The 15,832-nt window shown below is 38.5% G+C and overlaps 1 protein-coding gene across 3 annotated transcripts in view; it reads left to right on the top strand.

The window, feature by feature from the left end:
* ltbp1 (latent transforming growth factor beta binding protein 1) overlaps window positions 1-15,832 on the top strand; it is a 131,445-nt gene that overhangs the window by 42,537 nt on the left and 73,076 nt on the right. For all 3 annotated transcript variants that reach the window (XM_011472799.3, XM_011472798.3, XM_011472800.3), the window contains exon 4: window positions 3,361-3,500. In XM_011472799.3, coding sequence (XP_011471101.1) covers window positions 3,361-3,500 — 140 coding nt within the window. The remainder of the gene's footprint in view (window positions 1-3,360; window positions 3,501-15,832) is intronic.

Raw genomic sequence — 15,832 nt, 5'->3', positions numbered from 1 at the left:
CAGTTATTAGGAGATGCATAGAGCCTGTCTGACCTAACAGAAAATGAAGGCTTTCAAACACAACGTATCTCCAATTACATGAGTATTTGCACCCTCACTCTTACTATTAAGAGAGCATGCTTAGTAGTTTGAAAACCGACAGCTGGCTGACAACAGTGAGAAAACACAAAACACCTATGCTATCTTTGTGTAAAACACAGGCTTCTTCTGTGTTCCCTATAGTTGCCTATTTTTGTCATGCTTCCCCTCAAAATGCACAGCCTAGTGTGTTCATCAGAGGCTGGATGGAACATTCTACTGCAGAGATTAGTTTTGATAAAGAGCATTTTTTAACATACTTTTAAAAAATAGATGAAAAAATGCAATATATATATTTTAAGTTGCACTTTCCTTTAATACCCTGGAAAACATTGCAATATTCTTTTAGCATGAATTGCTGTATTGTGCAGATTTTAGGAGACACACTGCATTAGCAATGTGGTTGCATGCAAGCAGTGAAATGTTGTTGCTTCAGTGATTCAGTAAGACAATGCTGCTTGGCAGTGGTGTGGCGACAGAGCATTTTGGGTGGCCAACAACGCGGCTTGGTGACAATTCTGACATATGGCAAAGTTTTGGCACAACGAGACCAAATATCTGAACTTTGGTTAAGAATTTGCTTCATACCAACAACCCATGAGGAGTTCAGCTTCACCCATGATGTGTTGACATGATCAGCGGTTGGAGTCCAAAACCAACATGAAGGAGAATCTGATCATTTTTCTCCGGAACTTTTAGATATCTTTCTTATTTACATTGCAACAATAATAATAAATGTCCTCTTATTTTATTCTTATTTTTATTTTTTCCCTCTATCTATTACGGGTCAACAAGTCTTCAAATTGAGTCACAGAGAGACGGAAGTACCGCTGAATTCATCATTCAGACACAGCTCCTGCGGTAGTATCTCCCACATGCAGTGGGAGCCTCTAGTATCTAAACAGAGGTGGAGGATGCAAATTCGCCATGCAAATCGCATTTGGAGTGAATCCAGCATAAGATGTTCAACAAACTCAAAAAAACTTTATTTCCCCCTCATGGACCGCTTGACTCTGTCATTGGTGATTCATTTACCTGAATTTGTCGCACCATCAATTTCTGAGCAACCACTACAATTCTTTGGCATTGCTTACTACTGCAGGTGATTGATATTTGCTGTTGTGGCTGCTCTTCTTTATTGTCTAACTTCTTCTAAGCAATGGTTTTGTTAAACTCCTCAGGCTGGCCATACTCTTAAGGCGCTAAAGCACAAGTTGACCAAGCTCCCATCCTCACACTGCTAGATGAATTTTAATGATCTTCTAAGCTGTCTCTACAATTGTCTGCAGCCTCTTCCTGTCTGCGATGGTGCAGCTCCAGAACCATACTGTAACACAATATGTCAGGACGGTAGAAGGTCAGGTTAGTGGCAGGTTAGTGTTAAGATTGTTCTTCCTGAGGACCCTCGGGAAGTGTAGATGTTGCTGAGCCTTTTTGAGTATTGCTGTATCGTTGGCTGTCCAAGAGAATTTGGAGTGTCTCCACACTGCTAAGACACCCCAAGCTTGTGGTTTATATTTTTTTAATTGGTTCTGGTTTGACCTGTCATATCATCCAGGAGAGAAGAACCTCAAAGCTGACAGGCAGGAATGAGGTGGACCCACAATACCACACCAGAGTTTATTCTACACGAGTGGGTTCAGTTGGCAGCCACCAGGGTGAATGTTGAGGGTGAAGCTAAACAGTCTCTCTCTTTCGAGTTCCCATCATTTTCAGTGTTATCCAGAGTACCTTTACGTACTAAGGGAGCTTAATTCTAAGGTGCTCACTTAAGCCTTTGCGTTTTGTTTCCACTACCATCCTGGGGTATGCACCAACTGTGCTCTGGTCAGGAAAAGATATTGGTGGCTGGGGGATCACTGGGGTAAGACACTGGAGAATACACAATGGCTTATTCCAACTGTGCTACGGCCAAGTGTTCCACCCTTATGCCATGTGGATTTTTTACAACTTCTGTCTGTTTTTAGGTGGCCGTGGTTCCGTAGTTCTATGGATTTTGTTGGCTCCCTTGGTCTCTGGAACACATTGTTTTTCTCACAGTGGTGGACCAATTAAGGGTTGCAGTGGTGCAAATGTAGAGCAGTCAACCTCTGATTGGACGTTGACAAGTTTGGTTTCTGCTTTACCTGCCCATGTCTCGAAGTGTCCTTTGACAAGACACTGAACCCCACATTGCTCCTGGGGGTACAGGTTGGTGCCATTGCAACGCAGCAGAGCTGACATCAGTGTGTGAATGTGTGTGTGGATGGATGAATAGGACTGTGACTGTAAAGCAAGTTGAACTATAAAGCAAGGAAGAAAAGCACTATATAAGTACACATCATTTCCTATTTTTCCAAGATACTGCACTTTATTCAACTTCCCAAATTGCTGTCAGGCAATTACACTACCAACGCTGAGTTGCAACATGTAATTAATCTTCATGGTTTGCCCAAAGTCATTGTCTCTGTCCAGGATCTCCAGTTCACTGCCAAGTTTGGTTACAATTTTCATTACTATGGGAGTCTCAGACAAACAGAAAAGGGCTCTTGGCTTGAGCTGTCAGATGAGTCTTTTTTATTTCTCAGTCCAACAGATTGTAAGTCTTGTAAGAAATTAAGCCAAGACTAAATTCAAAACAAAGAAATGATATTTTTTTCATCTAAGGTGGCAAGCGTGCAAAAACAAAAGAGGATTTTTTTTCTGACAGAAGTCAAGGAAACTTGCAACAATTGAGGATGAGTTTTAACCCTTGTGCTATCTTAGATGACCCCACCCTTACATTGACGTGTTCTCCCTACCATGACAAAGGTGGATAAAGGTGGAGAGATTTTATGTAATCCATGGACACCAGTGAAGATCACAAATCATTGAAGAAAAAAGTTTCTGTTGCACTGTCTAGTGGATCTAGATGAGCCAACTCCCAATGTTAAAGTGCCTAGGATAGCACAAGGGTATTGCAAGGGGCTGCACACTAATAGAGTAGAATCCTCAGTAAATTTCAGCTGACTGACAGATGATGCTGTGCTGCCCTGTGTGGACTGCAATGTTCTCCTATCTGTTTTTGTAGCAGATGTTGTCCATCAGCTGTCATAAGAAAAACACCCCCTCTGTCCACAGACTTCCAGGAAGCAAATACCTCATTACATAACTAAGAGTCATAATTCTCAACCCTGTTTAAATTGTAGAAATCCAAATTAATTCAGTGTTTATTGTTTATATTTGCCTTATGGCTGTTTAACTTCACAGCATCTATCTGTTTAATTTTCCACTCTGCTGAATTTTATTGTTGTCTTTCTGCAGGATTCGGCCAGCATCTTTGCAACCTGGACAGACTCAGAAGTACATCATAAAACCCAAATACTACCACACACACAGCAGACACACACACGTCCAGCCTGAGAGGCCCATCCCTCTAAGCATGGGACACAATCCCCTCTATGGTAAGTTCTTTTCATATCAGTTATGTCATACTTTCAGAAAATATTATGGAACTTCAAGGCTGTCTTGCATGGTTTAATCTGTTTGGGGTGGAGGTGGGGTTTCGTTGCAGAGATATATCTAACTTGGCAATCATTCAGGAATTGTGTTTGAGAATTGACTGAAAGAAACGAGAGTCTGACTGATGAAAAAACAGGAGACATTTCAGTTTTTTCTGAAATAAATTTATGTAAATAAATCCACATTTCATAAATGTAGTCAAAAGTTTTGAAAAAACTGCTTAGAAACAAATGCACAAAATGCTAAAAATAATACTCTATAAAGGTTAAACCGGTTCAGAATTTGACTAAACAAGATTGAATTGCAATTAGGATTTGGGTATCTTAGAAATTCACTGAACCTTTTAATTCTTTTTTTAATAGCAGATTGTGAATAATATTGGGGGTAGAAAACTCTGTCTGTGGTTGAACAGGGGGAACTTAAAGAAAGCAGATTCAAATGCAGACAATTGTTTTTTAAGCTTCTGTGAACAGAAGAAAGAAAACATACAGGGGCACCTATTCCAAAACTCCAATGGTGCCAGACGTCATTCAGTTTGAACTTGTGCTGACCAGCTGATAAAAGTCTTTGCCTCTCTAATCTCTTCCTGAGGCAGGTCACAGCTTATGCATGCTACCAATAGACACATTATTGTGTTTTTAAGAAATCTCCCATCATCCCTTTGTTACAGAACTGCCATTGGTCAATCCTATCCAAGGCGCGACTTTGTTTTATGCCAAGTAATCATCTTGATTCTCAACTAAATAAAGACGGTGATTGGTAAAGACAACTAGGATTAACATGTGAGCTAAATGCTGGATATATGTAAGACTCCAACATTTTTTTTATTAAATGTCAGACATTAAATAATTAGAGATTTTCTAAAATAGACAGAGGTTGGATCATGATATTGTAGAGAGCATCCTTTACGATGGTTTGCTGCTTCTGTCGCCGTGAGTCAATCAAAGTTTATTGCAGTTTGGGAGGAAAACAAAGTACCTGGAATTTTCCACAAATTGTAAAGTAAACAAAAGCTTAATTAGTTTTAGAATATTTAACAGGCGTCCTCACTGTCCGTTTTAAAAAAAAGCTACCAAGGGCTTCTTTTCATGTCCAAGGCTTTGATTTATTGTTGCTTTATTATTTTTGCTAACAGTTTTTTTCAATGTATTTTTAGCCTTTACTATGTTTGGCCTCTTATGTAAAGTGTTTTGTTTCAGTTGCAGTAATGTTAAGGCACATTTTAAAATAAAGTTATCTTCACTGGATGTTTGAAGTAAATTTAGTGTAATAAAAAACTGCTTGAGTGTTTGGAAAATTTTATTAAAAGAAAAGTTAGAAATATGATAAAACTAAGGGGCAAACTTAGCTTTTTATTTGAGCAGACAAATAAAATCAGCTGGAGCCAGATCACTTCACCAGGCAACCACCAGGGTGGTTCTGTTGAGTGTTACTTAGTAAAAAAGCTGTTTTTTATTCACTTTCATTCACGGTTTAAATGTAATATTTTGTGTGTGTTCCCTAAAGCCCTTCGTTTTACACAGTATATGAAGTCTGTTGGGACGCCATGTGGATGTAGGGAGAATGTAGCACTGAAAGGATTTGTTCAAATTGCAGCTGTAGCCGTAATAGCATAAAGACTTAAGCACTGCCTGCTGCTTGGAGCTGTCCAAAATGAAATATTAGTCTCATTTTCCAAGGGCAATTTCAGACCAAAGTAGGGAGTGTGAGAATTAGAGGTGGGAGATGGAAGAAAATAACAATTTCATCCATGAAAAACCTCACATTTTGTTGTGAAAAGTGTTTAAATGGATATGGATGGGAGTTGAGCCTCTGAATACCTGTTATCTGCTCCCAGTTGGACACACTTTCTCTGTTTACAGTGTTAAATGACTTTTCACACTCAAAGCCATAAACAGAATAATACCAGTGAACTCCGGGCTGATCTCTGTTCACTTAAGATGAATGAGACGGCCTTTGTTTGTCTGCTGCAGCCATGCTCTGAGCATGCCTTGTTTTCTCTTAACACCCAAAACATTGAGGGGGGGGGTTATGGGGGTTTAAAGCCTGACAACTGCCAAATCAACAACAACCATTCATCACAGACTCCTATGCTCTGTTAGGTTGTCTAAGATTCAACAAGTTCAATATCAGACTCCCTGCTGAAGATCTACTTTATGAAAAAAGCTCATATTTTTCTGTGGTTTAGTGTCTGACCACAGTCTGTTGGTGAGGTCAACTGAGAGAGCAGACGTTTGGCTTTAGAGCGCACAAACAGACAGCCTTCAATTTTCCACATTTCAAAGTAAACTCTGTACCTTCTTTTGATTTCAGCAAGCATGCTTTAAAACGCCAAAGAAATGTCCAAGGAACAGATGAAAAAAGGCACACATTTCTTTGTACCAATGGTTGTTCTACTTACTTTTTAGTACTAATTTTTATTTGAATTCTTTATTATTATTATTATTTGTTTTGAATAACTTTATAGCTTTGGTTAAAGTTACATTTCTGCTTAACATCACTTACATAAGTTAGTGGAAAAAAACACGTTTTTCAATCACGTTTTTGAGTTCCGTATTTTTCAGAGGATAGGTTGCATTTTTTCTTCTTTTTTGCATAGTTTGGCCGGGGGTGAGACTTATACTCGGGTGAAACTTAAATGAAATAAAAAAAAAGGCTCATGTGTTCATCATTTACCCATTAGAGGGCACTGTTGGCATGTGTATCAGTATTAGCTACTGACAGCAACGCAGAAGAAGAAGCTCTGGCGTTGTTCAAAACCAACACAGAGGATAAAGAATTCAACAGATTTAACGATTTGAAGTTATATAAAGAGTTTAGTTGACTAGTTACCATGTTCTTTATGCTATGGTGATCTGAATTATTGATCACATGTTGCGCATTTATTCTAGACTCTTATTTAATTCTTCCTATGTTTCATGAAGCTAGATATGGTTATGATAGTGAAGTGTGCAGATATTAAGTCTATATTTGTTATCTATTCCGTTATTATGAGAGGCAAAATAAAACGTCTGTTTTTGGTTTCCTATTTTGTTTTTTCCCCAAAAATGTAACTTGTGCTCCAGTGTCTTTATATATAATTTTTTCTTCTTTATGGTGCATTTTTCGGTGTGTAAGAGTTATACTCTGAAGCAACTTATAGTCCAAAAAATCCAGCATCTTTGCATCTCCAACAAAATTGGTGAGCTGGCTCCAGAAAAGCCTACCTGAACAGTCTTTTGGACAGAAGTTATGTGATGTGAACGTGCTGCTGTGGAAAATCCCCTTTGAAGCCAATGGCAAGCCACTTTTACAAGTGTCCATCAAATGTGGCATATATCAAGCAGACGTGCATAGGTCTACACCCCCTCAGCCAAATAATCAACAAGACTGACTATGGATACCAACTCAGGGTGAGAGGGGCATTTTATGTATAGAGAGAGATTTGTGTTGTTAATGTTAATACCCCATCTATAATTTATTCTGCTGCCCCTGGGAGTAAAACCCCGGTTTCATGAGTGCCAGTCATGCACTTTAACAAACTGAACAATTAAGCCATTTATTGACCAATGTCATTAACTTGTGCTCTGCTTCTGTGTATATATATATATATATATATATATATATATATATATATATATATATGTATATGTGTGTGTGTGTGTGTGTATATGTGTATATATATATATATATATATATATATATATATATATATATATATATATATATATATATATATATATATATATATATATATATATATATATATATATATATATATATATATAGTTGTCTGTTATAAAGTTTAAGGTCATAAAGTCATGTTTGTTTTAAAGTTTTTCCTTGCTTGTGGATGTGTCCTTAGAAAAATCTAACTATTGGATTCGCCTGCTACAGAACATAAAGCTGTTTTGGAAGTGCCACCTGATTAGTCTGCTCTTGCCTATTAAAGAATATGCTAGAATAGTCAACACTAACTGTGCTTTTAAAATTATGAACAGCCAGCTCTTCTAAATTCCACAGAACAACTAATCGGACCAGAGACTTCATTAAAATTGTCCTGTGATTAGTGCTTTTCCAACCTCGACTAAATTACCTCATTTAAATTTGGCAAACAAAACTCTAATTACTTCTTTCTCTGTTAAAAAAATGAATGCTGTTGGGAAGCCAACAAATCTGAAAGGCTTAGACTGTCATTAAAAGCCACATGTTCATTTTAAAGAAAGAAAGTATTGGTTGGAAAAGTTAAAATTGAGATTCTGAAATAACAACTGAGGGGAAGAAGGCGGTGAGACTGTGGTGAGAGCAGCCATGTTGTTGATTGAGAGACTCTGATTCAGAGACAGGAGGTAGAGCTGGAGGCAGCAGAGATAAGGATGTTGAGGTTCTCTGTAGGAGTGATGAGGATAGACAAAATATGAAAAGAAGACATCAGAGGTACAGATTATGTTAGACATTTTTGGAAATAAATGCAGGGAAGCATATTGAATGGGTTTTGGACCTATTCAGAGGAAGGATATTGACGGTGTTGGATGTTGAGGTTGGAACTACCAGGAAGGAGCCCTATAGGAAGACCATGGATGTAGTCAAGAAGGACATTTGGTTGGTTGGAGGATGCAGAGGAGGGGGTCAGATGGAGGTGACATATTTGGATAGTGTCCCTTGTTATTCATGGAAGTGCAAATTGTTTAAAAATTGATCGTAGAGTAAAAGTCAATAATCATGGTTTGTGCCGGGCTGGATTTATATGACACCAAGTCTTTCATATATCAGAATAGAGCTGTGACAGCATAAGCCTGCCTGGAGCTAGATCTGAGAGATTTTCACCGTTCTACGTTTTACACTAAGCCTCTTAAGCGACAGTCCAGTTTGAACACTAGGATTAAACGGGTGTTCAAGATGTGTGAGCACATTATTGAACTTCACATGCCTGGTGTAAACTTATCTTTAAGCAAACACATTATTTTCTAATTTTTTTCTTAACAATTTCTGATTTTCATCCATTGGAGATAAAAAGGTTGGTCTTTCTGGTTATTATTGTTGCACTCCCATATTTTAAGAGCCAGCATGAGTACCTAAAACATAGAATCTCAAACTCTCTTTCATTTTTCCAGAATTTCCATTCCTGCTATTGAGTCTCTTCATTTTATAGTTTCAGCAGGTCTCCCTTCCAGAATGAGTGAACTTTCTTCCTCATAACTGTCTCGTTTTGCATTCTTGATATTGTTCCCACTCGGCTGCTTGAGGAAGTATTCCTCACAGTCAGCCTTGTTACATTGGAAATATTTAATAATTCTGTGGCCTCTGAACGTAACACACATTGCTCTTCATTGTTTATCTGCAGCAAGGATAACCTTATCTGAAGAAGTTATATATATATATATATATATATATATATATATATATATATTCTTTACAAATCTGGCGTCACATATAAATTATAGCCTTGTTATCAATGTCAGGCTTTATAGGACGTCTGGCACTTTATTGTAAGGAGACAGCTCTTGGCAAAGTGACTAATGACCCACTGCTGTGTGCAGATAGATAGAGACAACTGCAGGAGTTTGTGCTCACACTTCAGTTTTCAAAGCAACAACAGAGTCTGTGTTTCTGCTTTTACTTAACTTAAATGAAAGAGCTGCTAATACTGAGGTTTTTCAAAATGTCGGCTCTGAGGTCGTTTGTTTGGTTCCTGGCATATTAGTTTATATGAAGAGGGAAAACGAATTAGTGATTTATTACAGCTGCGTGATTTAGTTTAGTCTGTCTCTGTCCCTTAAGAACTTGCCCCACATCTCACTCCAGCTGAGTCAACCCCCTCCGTTTACCCTAACCTGTTAAACCCTCAGAGCTATTTTTTAACTCTGTTTGGGAATCAATCAAATTGCAATAAAAGGGTATATTTATGTTTAATAAGCACAAGGAATGAACTGATTTGTTGCTGTTCCTATTTTTGCAGTCCCAGTATTTATTCTTAGTACTTAGATTGTGTATTTGTTCACAACTTCCCTCAGAGCTCTGTGCTGAGGCACTGCTTACACACTCTTTTTAGTTTTGACACAAAGCATTTGACTGATTTGGTCTTATGTGGTGTAGTTGATTTGTTTTAGGTTAAATTGGTATCACACGGAGGATAGGTGGCATGGTTGACTAAATTAATGAAGGGACAAGTACCCCAGACTTTGTCAGAGACAGAAGAGCCAAACAATGAACCCCTCAAACTTATGTCCACAAATTCCAGATTCCACATAATAAAAGGCTTAAAGAGGCACAATAGATATATGTGAGGAGGGGCGTTTGAAGAGGAGACAGAGACATCTGAGTGTGACCTAAAGAGTTCATTGAATGAACCCAGATATGACTTAGGGAACTTCAACATGGTTTCCATAACATTACAACACCAAAATGGCTGCACGGTGGAATGGTGGTCAATGCTCTCGCTTTACAGTGAGGAGGCCCAGGATCAAATCCAAGTGGTCTTTTCTGTGTGGAGTTTGTACATTCTCCTTGTTTGGGCTTTCTCCGGGCACTCCGGTTTCCTTCTACAGTCCACAAACATGCTTCATAGGTTAATTGATGTCTCTAAAATTGCCCTTAGGAGTGTGTTAGTGTGTAAGTGTGTGTGACCCTGCAAGAGACTGGTGACCACTGCAGGGTGTACCCCGCCTTTACTTAGCAGTAGGTGGCTCCAGAAGCCTTGTATCAAATGGACAGAACAGAAGAAACAAAAGTGTAAAACTAGAACAAAGAGCTTAATTAGTCTAAAGGTTGTGTGTTGACATGAAAAGTTCTGAATGACTGTTGACCAGAAATGTGATTGACTATGATTGAAAAAAACCCCCATTTGTTTCAGTATTGAAAAACATAAAAAAAAAACAATCTTTTCAATAAGTCAAGTGCATCTCAACACCTTACATCTGAGCCACACTCGGTTTGCTGAAAGAAGTGTGTCTGCACAGAGGCGGCCACAGTGGCTGCATTAATAGGAACACCATGGCTGGGTTTGGTCCAGCCTGCGGTCAGCTGCACACTTCGTCAAAGTAGCAGATGTGTTTGCTCTTCTAAATCAGGAAGCCCACAGCCTCTCTGTTGGGTCTGTCCCACGCGACAGACAGCCTGTCAGCAGCGAGCTTTGGTGCCACATCTGGGAAAGTTATTCCCCGTCTCCCGTCAGCTAGCCCTCGGCTCTGCCCGACTGCCAAAACAACCTGGGATGAATGCGAGCCGTTCTGGCCCTGACGTAGGGCTCGGTCAGAGAGGATTGCATTGCCAGTACCGCAGTGACCAAAAAAGAATGCCAGAAGCAATCAGAGCAGGGATTTCTGGCATAGATGTGTGTGTGTATTTTAGATTAATTGTCCAAGTCATATTTTGAGAAGCAGCATTTTGGGCCACAGTTTCTGCCAATACAATACAAGAATCAAAAAGGCCCCATGCACTGAAAATAGAGACGGTCACCTCCTTGTAGCAGATGTAAGCCTTTTACATTTTGATCAACGAAAAAGCACGTCTGGAATTTCGCATTCCTCCGGCTCCTTTTCAAGCAAATAATTAAACTCTTTTTGGCAAACCTCACATTTAATGGATTCAGAGTGTCATGCATTGTATGTATAAGTACAAAATGTCTATGAAATGCTAAAAAATGAAGCGAATATTCCTGGTTGATTAAGTGCAGGACTGGCATGCAGGGAATCGGCGTTCAATCCTCAGGGTGCACAGAGAGCTCCATCCAGTGTGGGTCCTTGTGCATGACCCTTCGTGTTACGGCCTGACTACAAGGGGGCCCTAAATCGGCGTCTAGCTGTGCCGGTCCTCAGCCCGGATAAAATAGCCGACCGTGGAAGGACATCTGGCGTAAAATCCTTGAAAAGCTGATTCGCTGTGGCGGCCCCTGACTGGATATGCTGAAAGGTGAACAACAACATGGGACTTTACTGATTTGATGATGTGGTTTGTCCATCGTTTTTATTAGTATATGGAGATGGATTTGAATAAAACTCAAACATCAAAACTCAGTTGAACCCCAGATTGAAGCTTGTTTAAATCAAAACTAATTGGAGCCAGGTCAGTTCAGCAGGTAACCACTACAGGTTTAATACCGGTATTTAAGCCAGGCAGTCCATATACCCTGATATGAAATGTTATACTGTAGAATAGAAAGAATCCAAAACCTTATGAACAGCTATAATAAACGTTTTTGCCAACTGTTCTGGAGGGGATTTATTTTTAACTTTATTTCATTTTTAACTTTATTTATAATTATTATTTAATGCTTATTCATACAATGGTGACCTATTGGTTTTTTGATAAAAACCGAATTTGGAGCAGGCCCAGTAAAGCTGTTTTACATCTGATGTTGTCGTTAAAAAAGTTAAACCTTCATTTTACTACAATCTTTATTTTGCGTAAATATTAAATTTGAGTTAAAACCCAGTACCATATAGTATAATTATGCCATAGTAAATTAACTGTAGAGCTAAAAGAAGACATTTTGAAGCCATGATTTTCGTACTTTTGTGTTCTGAGATTTCGCTGTTTCACACAACCAGAAATAAGGACTGACTTGCCACCTTGTGATTCCTTGATGAACTGACCTGCTCCACTTGGTTTCCTTTTTAAATCAGGCTGAGATTGATTTTTTTTTATATTTACCTTCCATCCAGCCATTAAATCAAATGGACTAAGAATGAAGTCTACTTGTCCTCTGTGAGAAAATGAACTGAATTGTAGAAGGAGCTTTTGACTGGCCCTGGCCCTTTGAAAACTGAGCTGGCTTGAATATGTGACAGCTGTGTTGACAGCCTCATATAACTGATTGTTTACCTGGAATGACTGTTTTCTGCTTCAGTGAACCCCGCGCTCTTGGACCCAGTTCTGTTCACTTGGTGCAGACTTGAGGTCAGTACTTAAAAATGGCGAAGGGGAAGCAGAGTCTGTCTGAGGGTGCTTCATTCGGGCTGCCCACTGCATTTCTGTCAGACTGTAATAATAATGTGGGAAATCTTTTCTCACCAGAAAGTTGCATCCATACAAGGAGGTTTGGACTCACTGTTCAGCCTCACCAGTGATGACACGTTATTCGCAAAAACCCAATTTCTGCAATAAACTCTCAGCACTCTGATAATGAACCCTTAATGTGATCCTGGACCTCATTGAATCCCCTCTGGACCTATGTGGTCTCCTTTCCCTGTCTGTTTTCAGCCAGAAGTACAGCAGAAAACATCAAAAAGAAGAGAAATTCCCTCCTGATTTTTTTTTATTCACACTGTCATTCCTCTTTGCTAAACTCACTTCAGGCTCTTTGCAGCTTGGATGAATCTCATCACAGCCGTTTTCTTCCCTCAGCTTGATTGATGTCTATGTTTGTCTGAAATTCTCTGCTGACTTCCTTTCCATATGCTTTAACTCGCACAAGTGTGCTGAAAAGGAGTGTGCGGCAACAAAGGCATGAAAGTGAGGCTTGATCATCGCTGTGGCCGGGGACCGACTCCTAGGAGCCTCGTCAAGGAAACCCTGACATGTTAACATCGTGTAGAACATAGAGCGGCTTGAAAAGCTGCCGGGAATAACACAACTCGCTCTGCAAAAAAGTTTTTAATCAGTTTTTAAGGCGTATTATTTCCTCAAGCACTTTTCAATGCTTTCCGTCACAATTCTTTTTTCATCTGTAGTAACTGGAGTAAAAACCTCATCTCAGCAGTAAAATCCATGATAAACCACCGTGATACTGGATGTCATGTATTTTTTCCCCTACTGGGGTTCTCATTGATTCATTACTATTCAGCAGAGAAGCTGAAATTCAGTGAGCTGTGGGGCTGAAGGACTCTGTACCTGCGTTTAAATAACATTTGGGAGTGGAAAGATCACTCTATTGGACTCAGTAACTATACTTGAGGTGGATTTAAAGATGTTTGACAGATTTTGAAAGTTTGTTTTCTGAGCATTTCAACCCAATCAACTTAAAAAACAGTTGGAACAAGACGACTTCTCCTGCTCGGATGTTTTTGTTTAGAGTGCTTCCATTTATCATTGAGTCTTTTTAATAAAACACAAGAAAATCAAATGTAGTTTGGACGAGGCTGCATCTTATACACTGCTGCTCATGGTAGAGAACTTTGCTGAAACAGAAATCCATTTTGAATTGGGAAGATGAATTACTTCTATTCACCATCAAAGTAAAATTCAAAGATTTTTATTGTCATTGTATTTCTACAATGACGTTCTGTAAAATAAATAAAAAAGTAAAAAGGATAAAAATAAGAAAGTAATCTTATTATAAAATGGATCTCAGGCCTTACTTTTAGCTCAACTTGAAATTTTGATGAGTAGAGAAGCGGATTGTTACTTAGGCGACAATTCAATTCATGAATTAAGATCAATGAATCACAGATCGAGGCAAGATTTTTACTATTTTATATATTATGTTTGAATGGTTGCTTTATTCATTTCCTTTTAGTATATGTATGAAAATTCCTTAAATACATATTTATTTAACCACAATAATTTATACTGTAGTGTTACCTTTAGGGTGTGAAGCCTAATGGTAAGGGTAACAACACAATACCATTATTTAGAATAAGAGATCAGAATCAACAAAAAAAAGAACCAAAGATAAAAAAAGTTGTTACTTTAGACAACGCTGCACTCAAATGTGTTTCTGTCTATATCCTGGTTAACTTTAGCAGTAAACAAAACATAAACGTCGCTGCTGCTTCACATCATTTTAGAACAAATCTTCAAAATGATTTCCACAGTTTTTCTGTCCTCAAATTTTGCTGATTGTAGTGGACAGATGACAAAAAGATAGTTTGATCTAAACTGACAACAGTGTTTCCAACAGACATGTTCTAAAAACTGACTTCTCTTTCCACCTTTAGTGGAAATACCAAGAAACTGCCACACTAAAACATTTTGCTGTCACATTCCAGTTTATAATATTTTATTTTTTTTTTGTAAAATCAAATCAACATGAATAAAGATCTCCTTTGCTATTTTGCGGTTCATCTTTCATGATCTCTCTGTTTTGTGGATTATTTCAGTGCAATTTTACATGCTTTTTTGTAACCTTTGTGCTGTCTTAGATGACCCCACCCTCACATTGACGTGTTCTCCCTACCATGACAAAGGTGGATAAAGGTGGAAAGATTTCATGTAATCCATGGACACCAGTGAAGATCACAAATCATTGAAGAAAAAAAGTTCAGCGCACTGTCTAGTGGGTCTAGATGACCCAACTCCCAATGTTAAAGTGCCTTGGATGGCACAAGGGTTAACAGAGCTCTGTGTTCTGCATACTGATCGGCTTGTAAACCTTGTCAATCAATCTGTTTTGTGCCTTGTCTTCTGTTCAGGTGAACAGAAGTTTGCTAAATCTTCAATTGTGATGAGATCTTTGTTTTAATTCTGTAACAACGAACTTATTTTTCTATGCAAGTTTGAACTTTGAGAGTCTAATCAAGAAAGAAAAGTGTAAAAATGTTCATTTCTGTCTGAGAAAAGTCTATGAAAAGTGTAATGAAGGGTTGTTGAGGGAACACTGTATAAGAAAAGAGCCAGTTTGAAGAAGCGTGAATCATTAAAAGCTTTAAATTGTTTAGTGAGTAAATATGGTGCAGTGTGGATGTGCAGACTTCTGTTCTTATATGATGGTTAGGAGACTGGTAGGGACCATGCAATGGATGGGTGACCTGTTCAGGGTCCACTTTTCCCTGATAGGATGGGCTCCAGCGACCTTATGACCCTAAAAGGGATTAACTGTGTATTGAAGATGGATGGATAGATGGATGGATGGGATTAGTGGGGCTAGCCAGTTTTTCCTTCATGAGTTTTTTTAGCTCATGTTTATTAAAGCAATATTGCTCATAAGTAAGCAGCTGTTGAACCGGGTTACATTTTCCAGACGAGTTGGTCTGCTTCAGTTTCTGGTTCTTTCCTTAGAATGGCTAAAAGTAAACCTAACCTGATGAAGGCAAATATTTTATCACTTCTCTTTGCCCATTTAACAAACTCCAAAGGTCTTTTCTCGTCTGAAAGAAACCTTAAAGAGCTCTGCACTTGCTGCCAATAAATCTTAAGAGATTTAATTCCATTACGTTTTAGTTCAGTGTGTGTCTTGAGTGTTGTTGGATTTGGCTCAAGCCTAGCAAAAATAAGGCACTAACTCCACTTCTTCTTTATGTTTTCTGTGTGTCAATTAAATTATTTTCTTATTTATTTCCCACTGAAATGAGAGCAGGACAAACCAGTTCAGATTCCAAATTTTGGGTCCATAAAAGATCCCGGCTGTATTTTAAAG

The sequence above is a fragment of the Oryzias latipes genome, chromosome 15 (assembly GCF_002234675.1).
Source record: "Oryzias latipes chromosome 15, ASM223467v1".
NCBI lineage: Eukaryota > Metazoa > Chordata > Actinopteri > Beloniformes > Adrianichthyidae > Oryzias > Oryzias latipes.
This window is presented reverse-complemented; position numbering and strand designations above follow the sequence as displayed.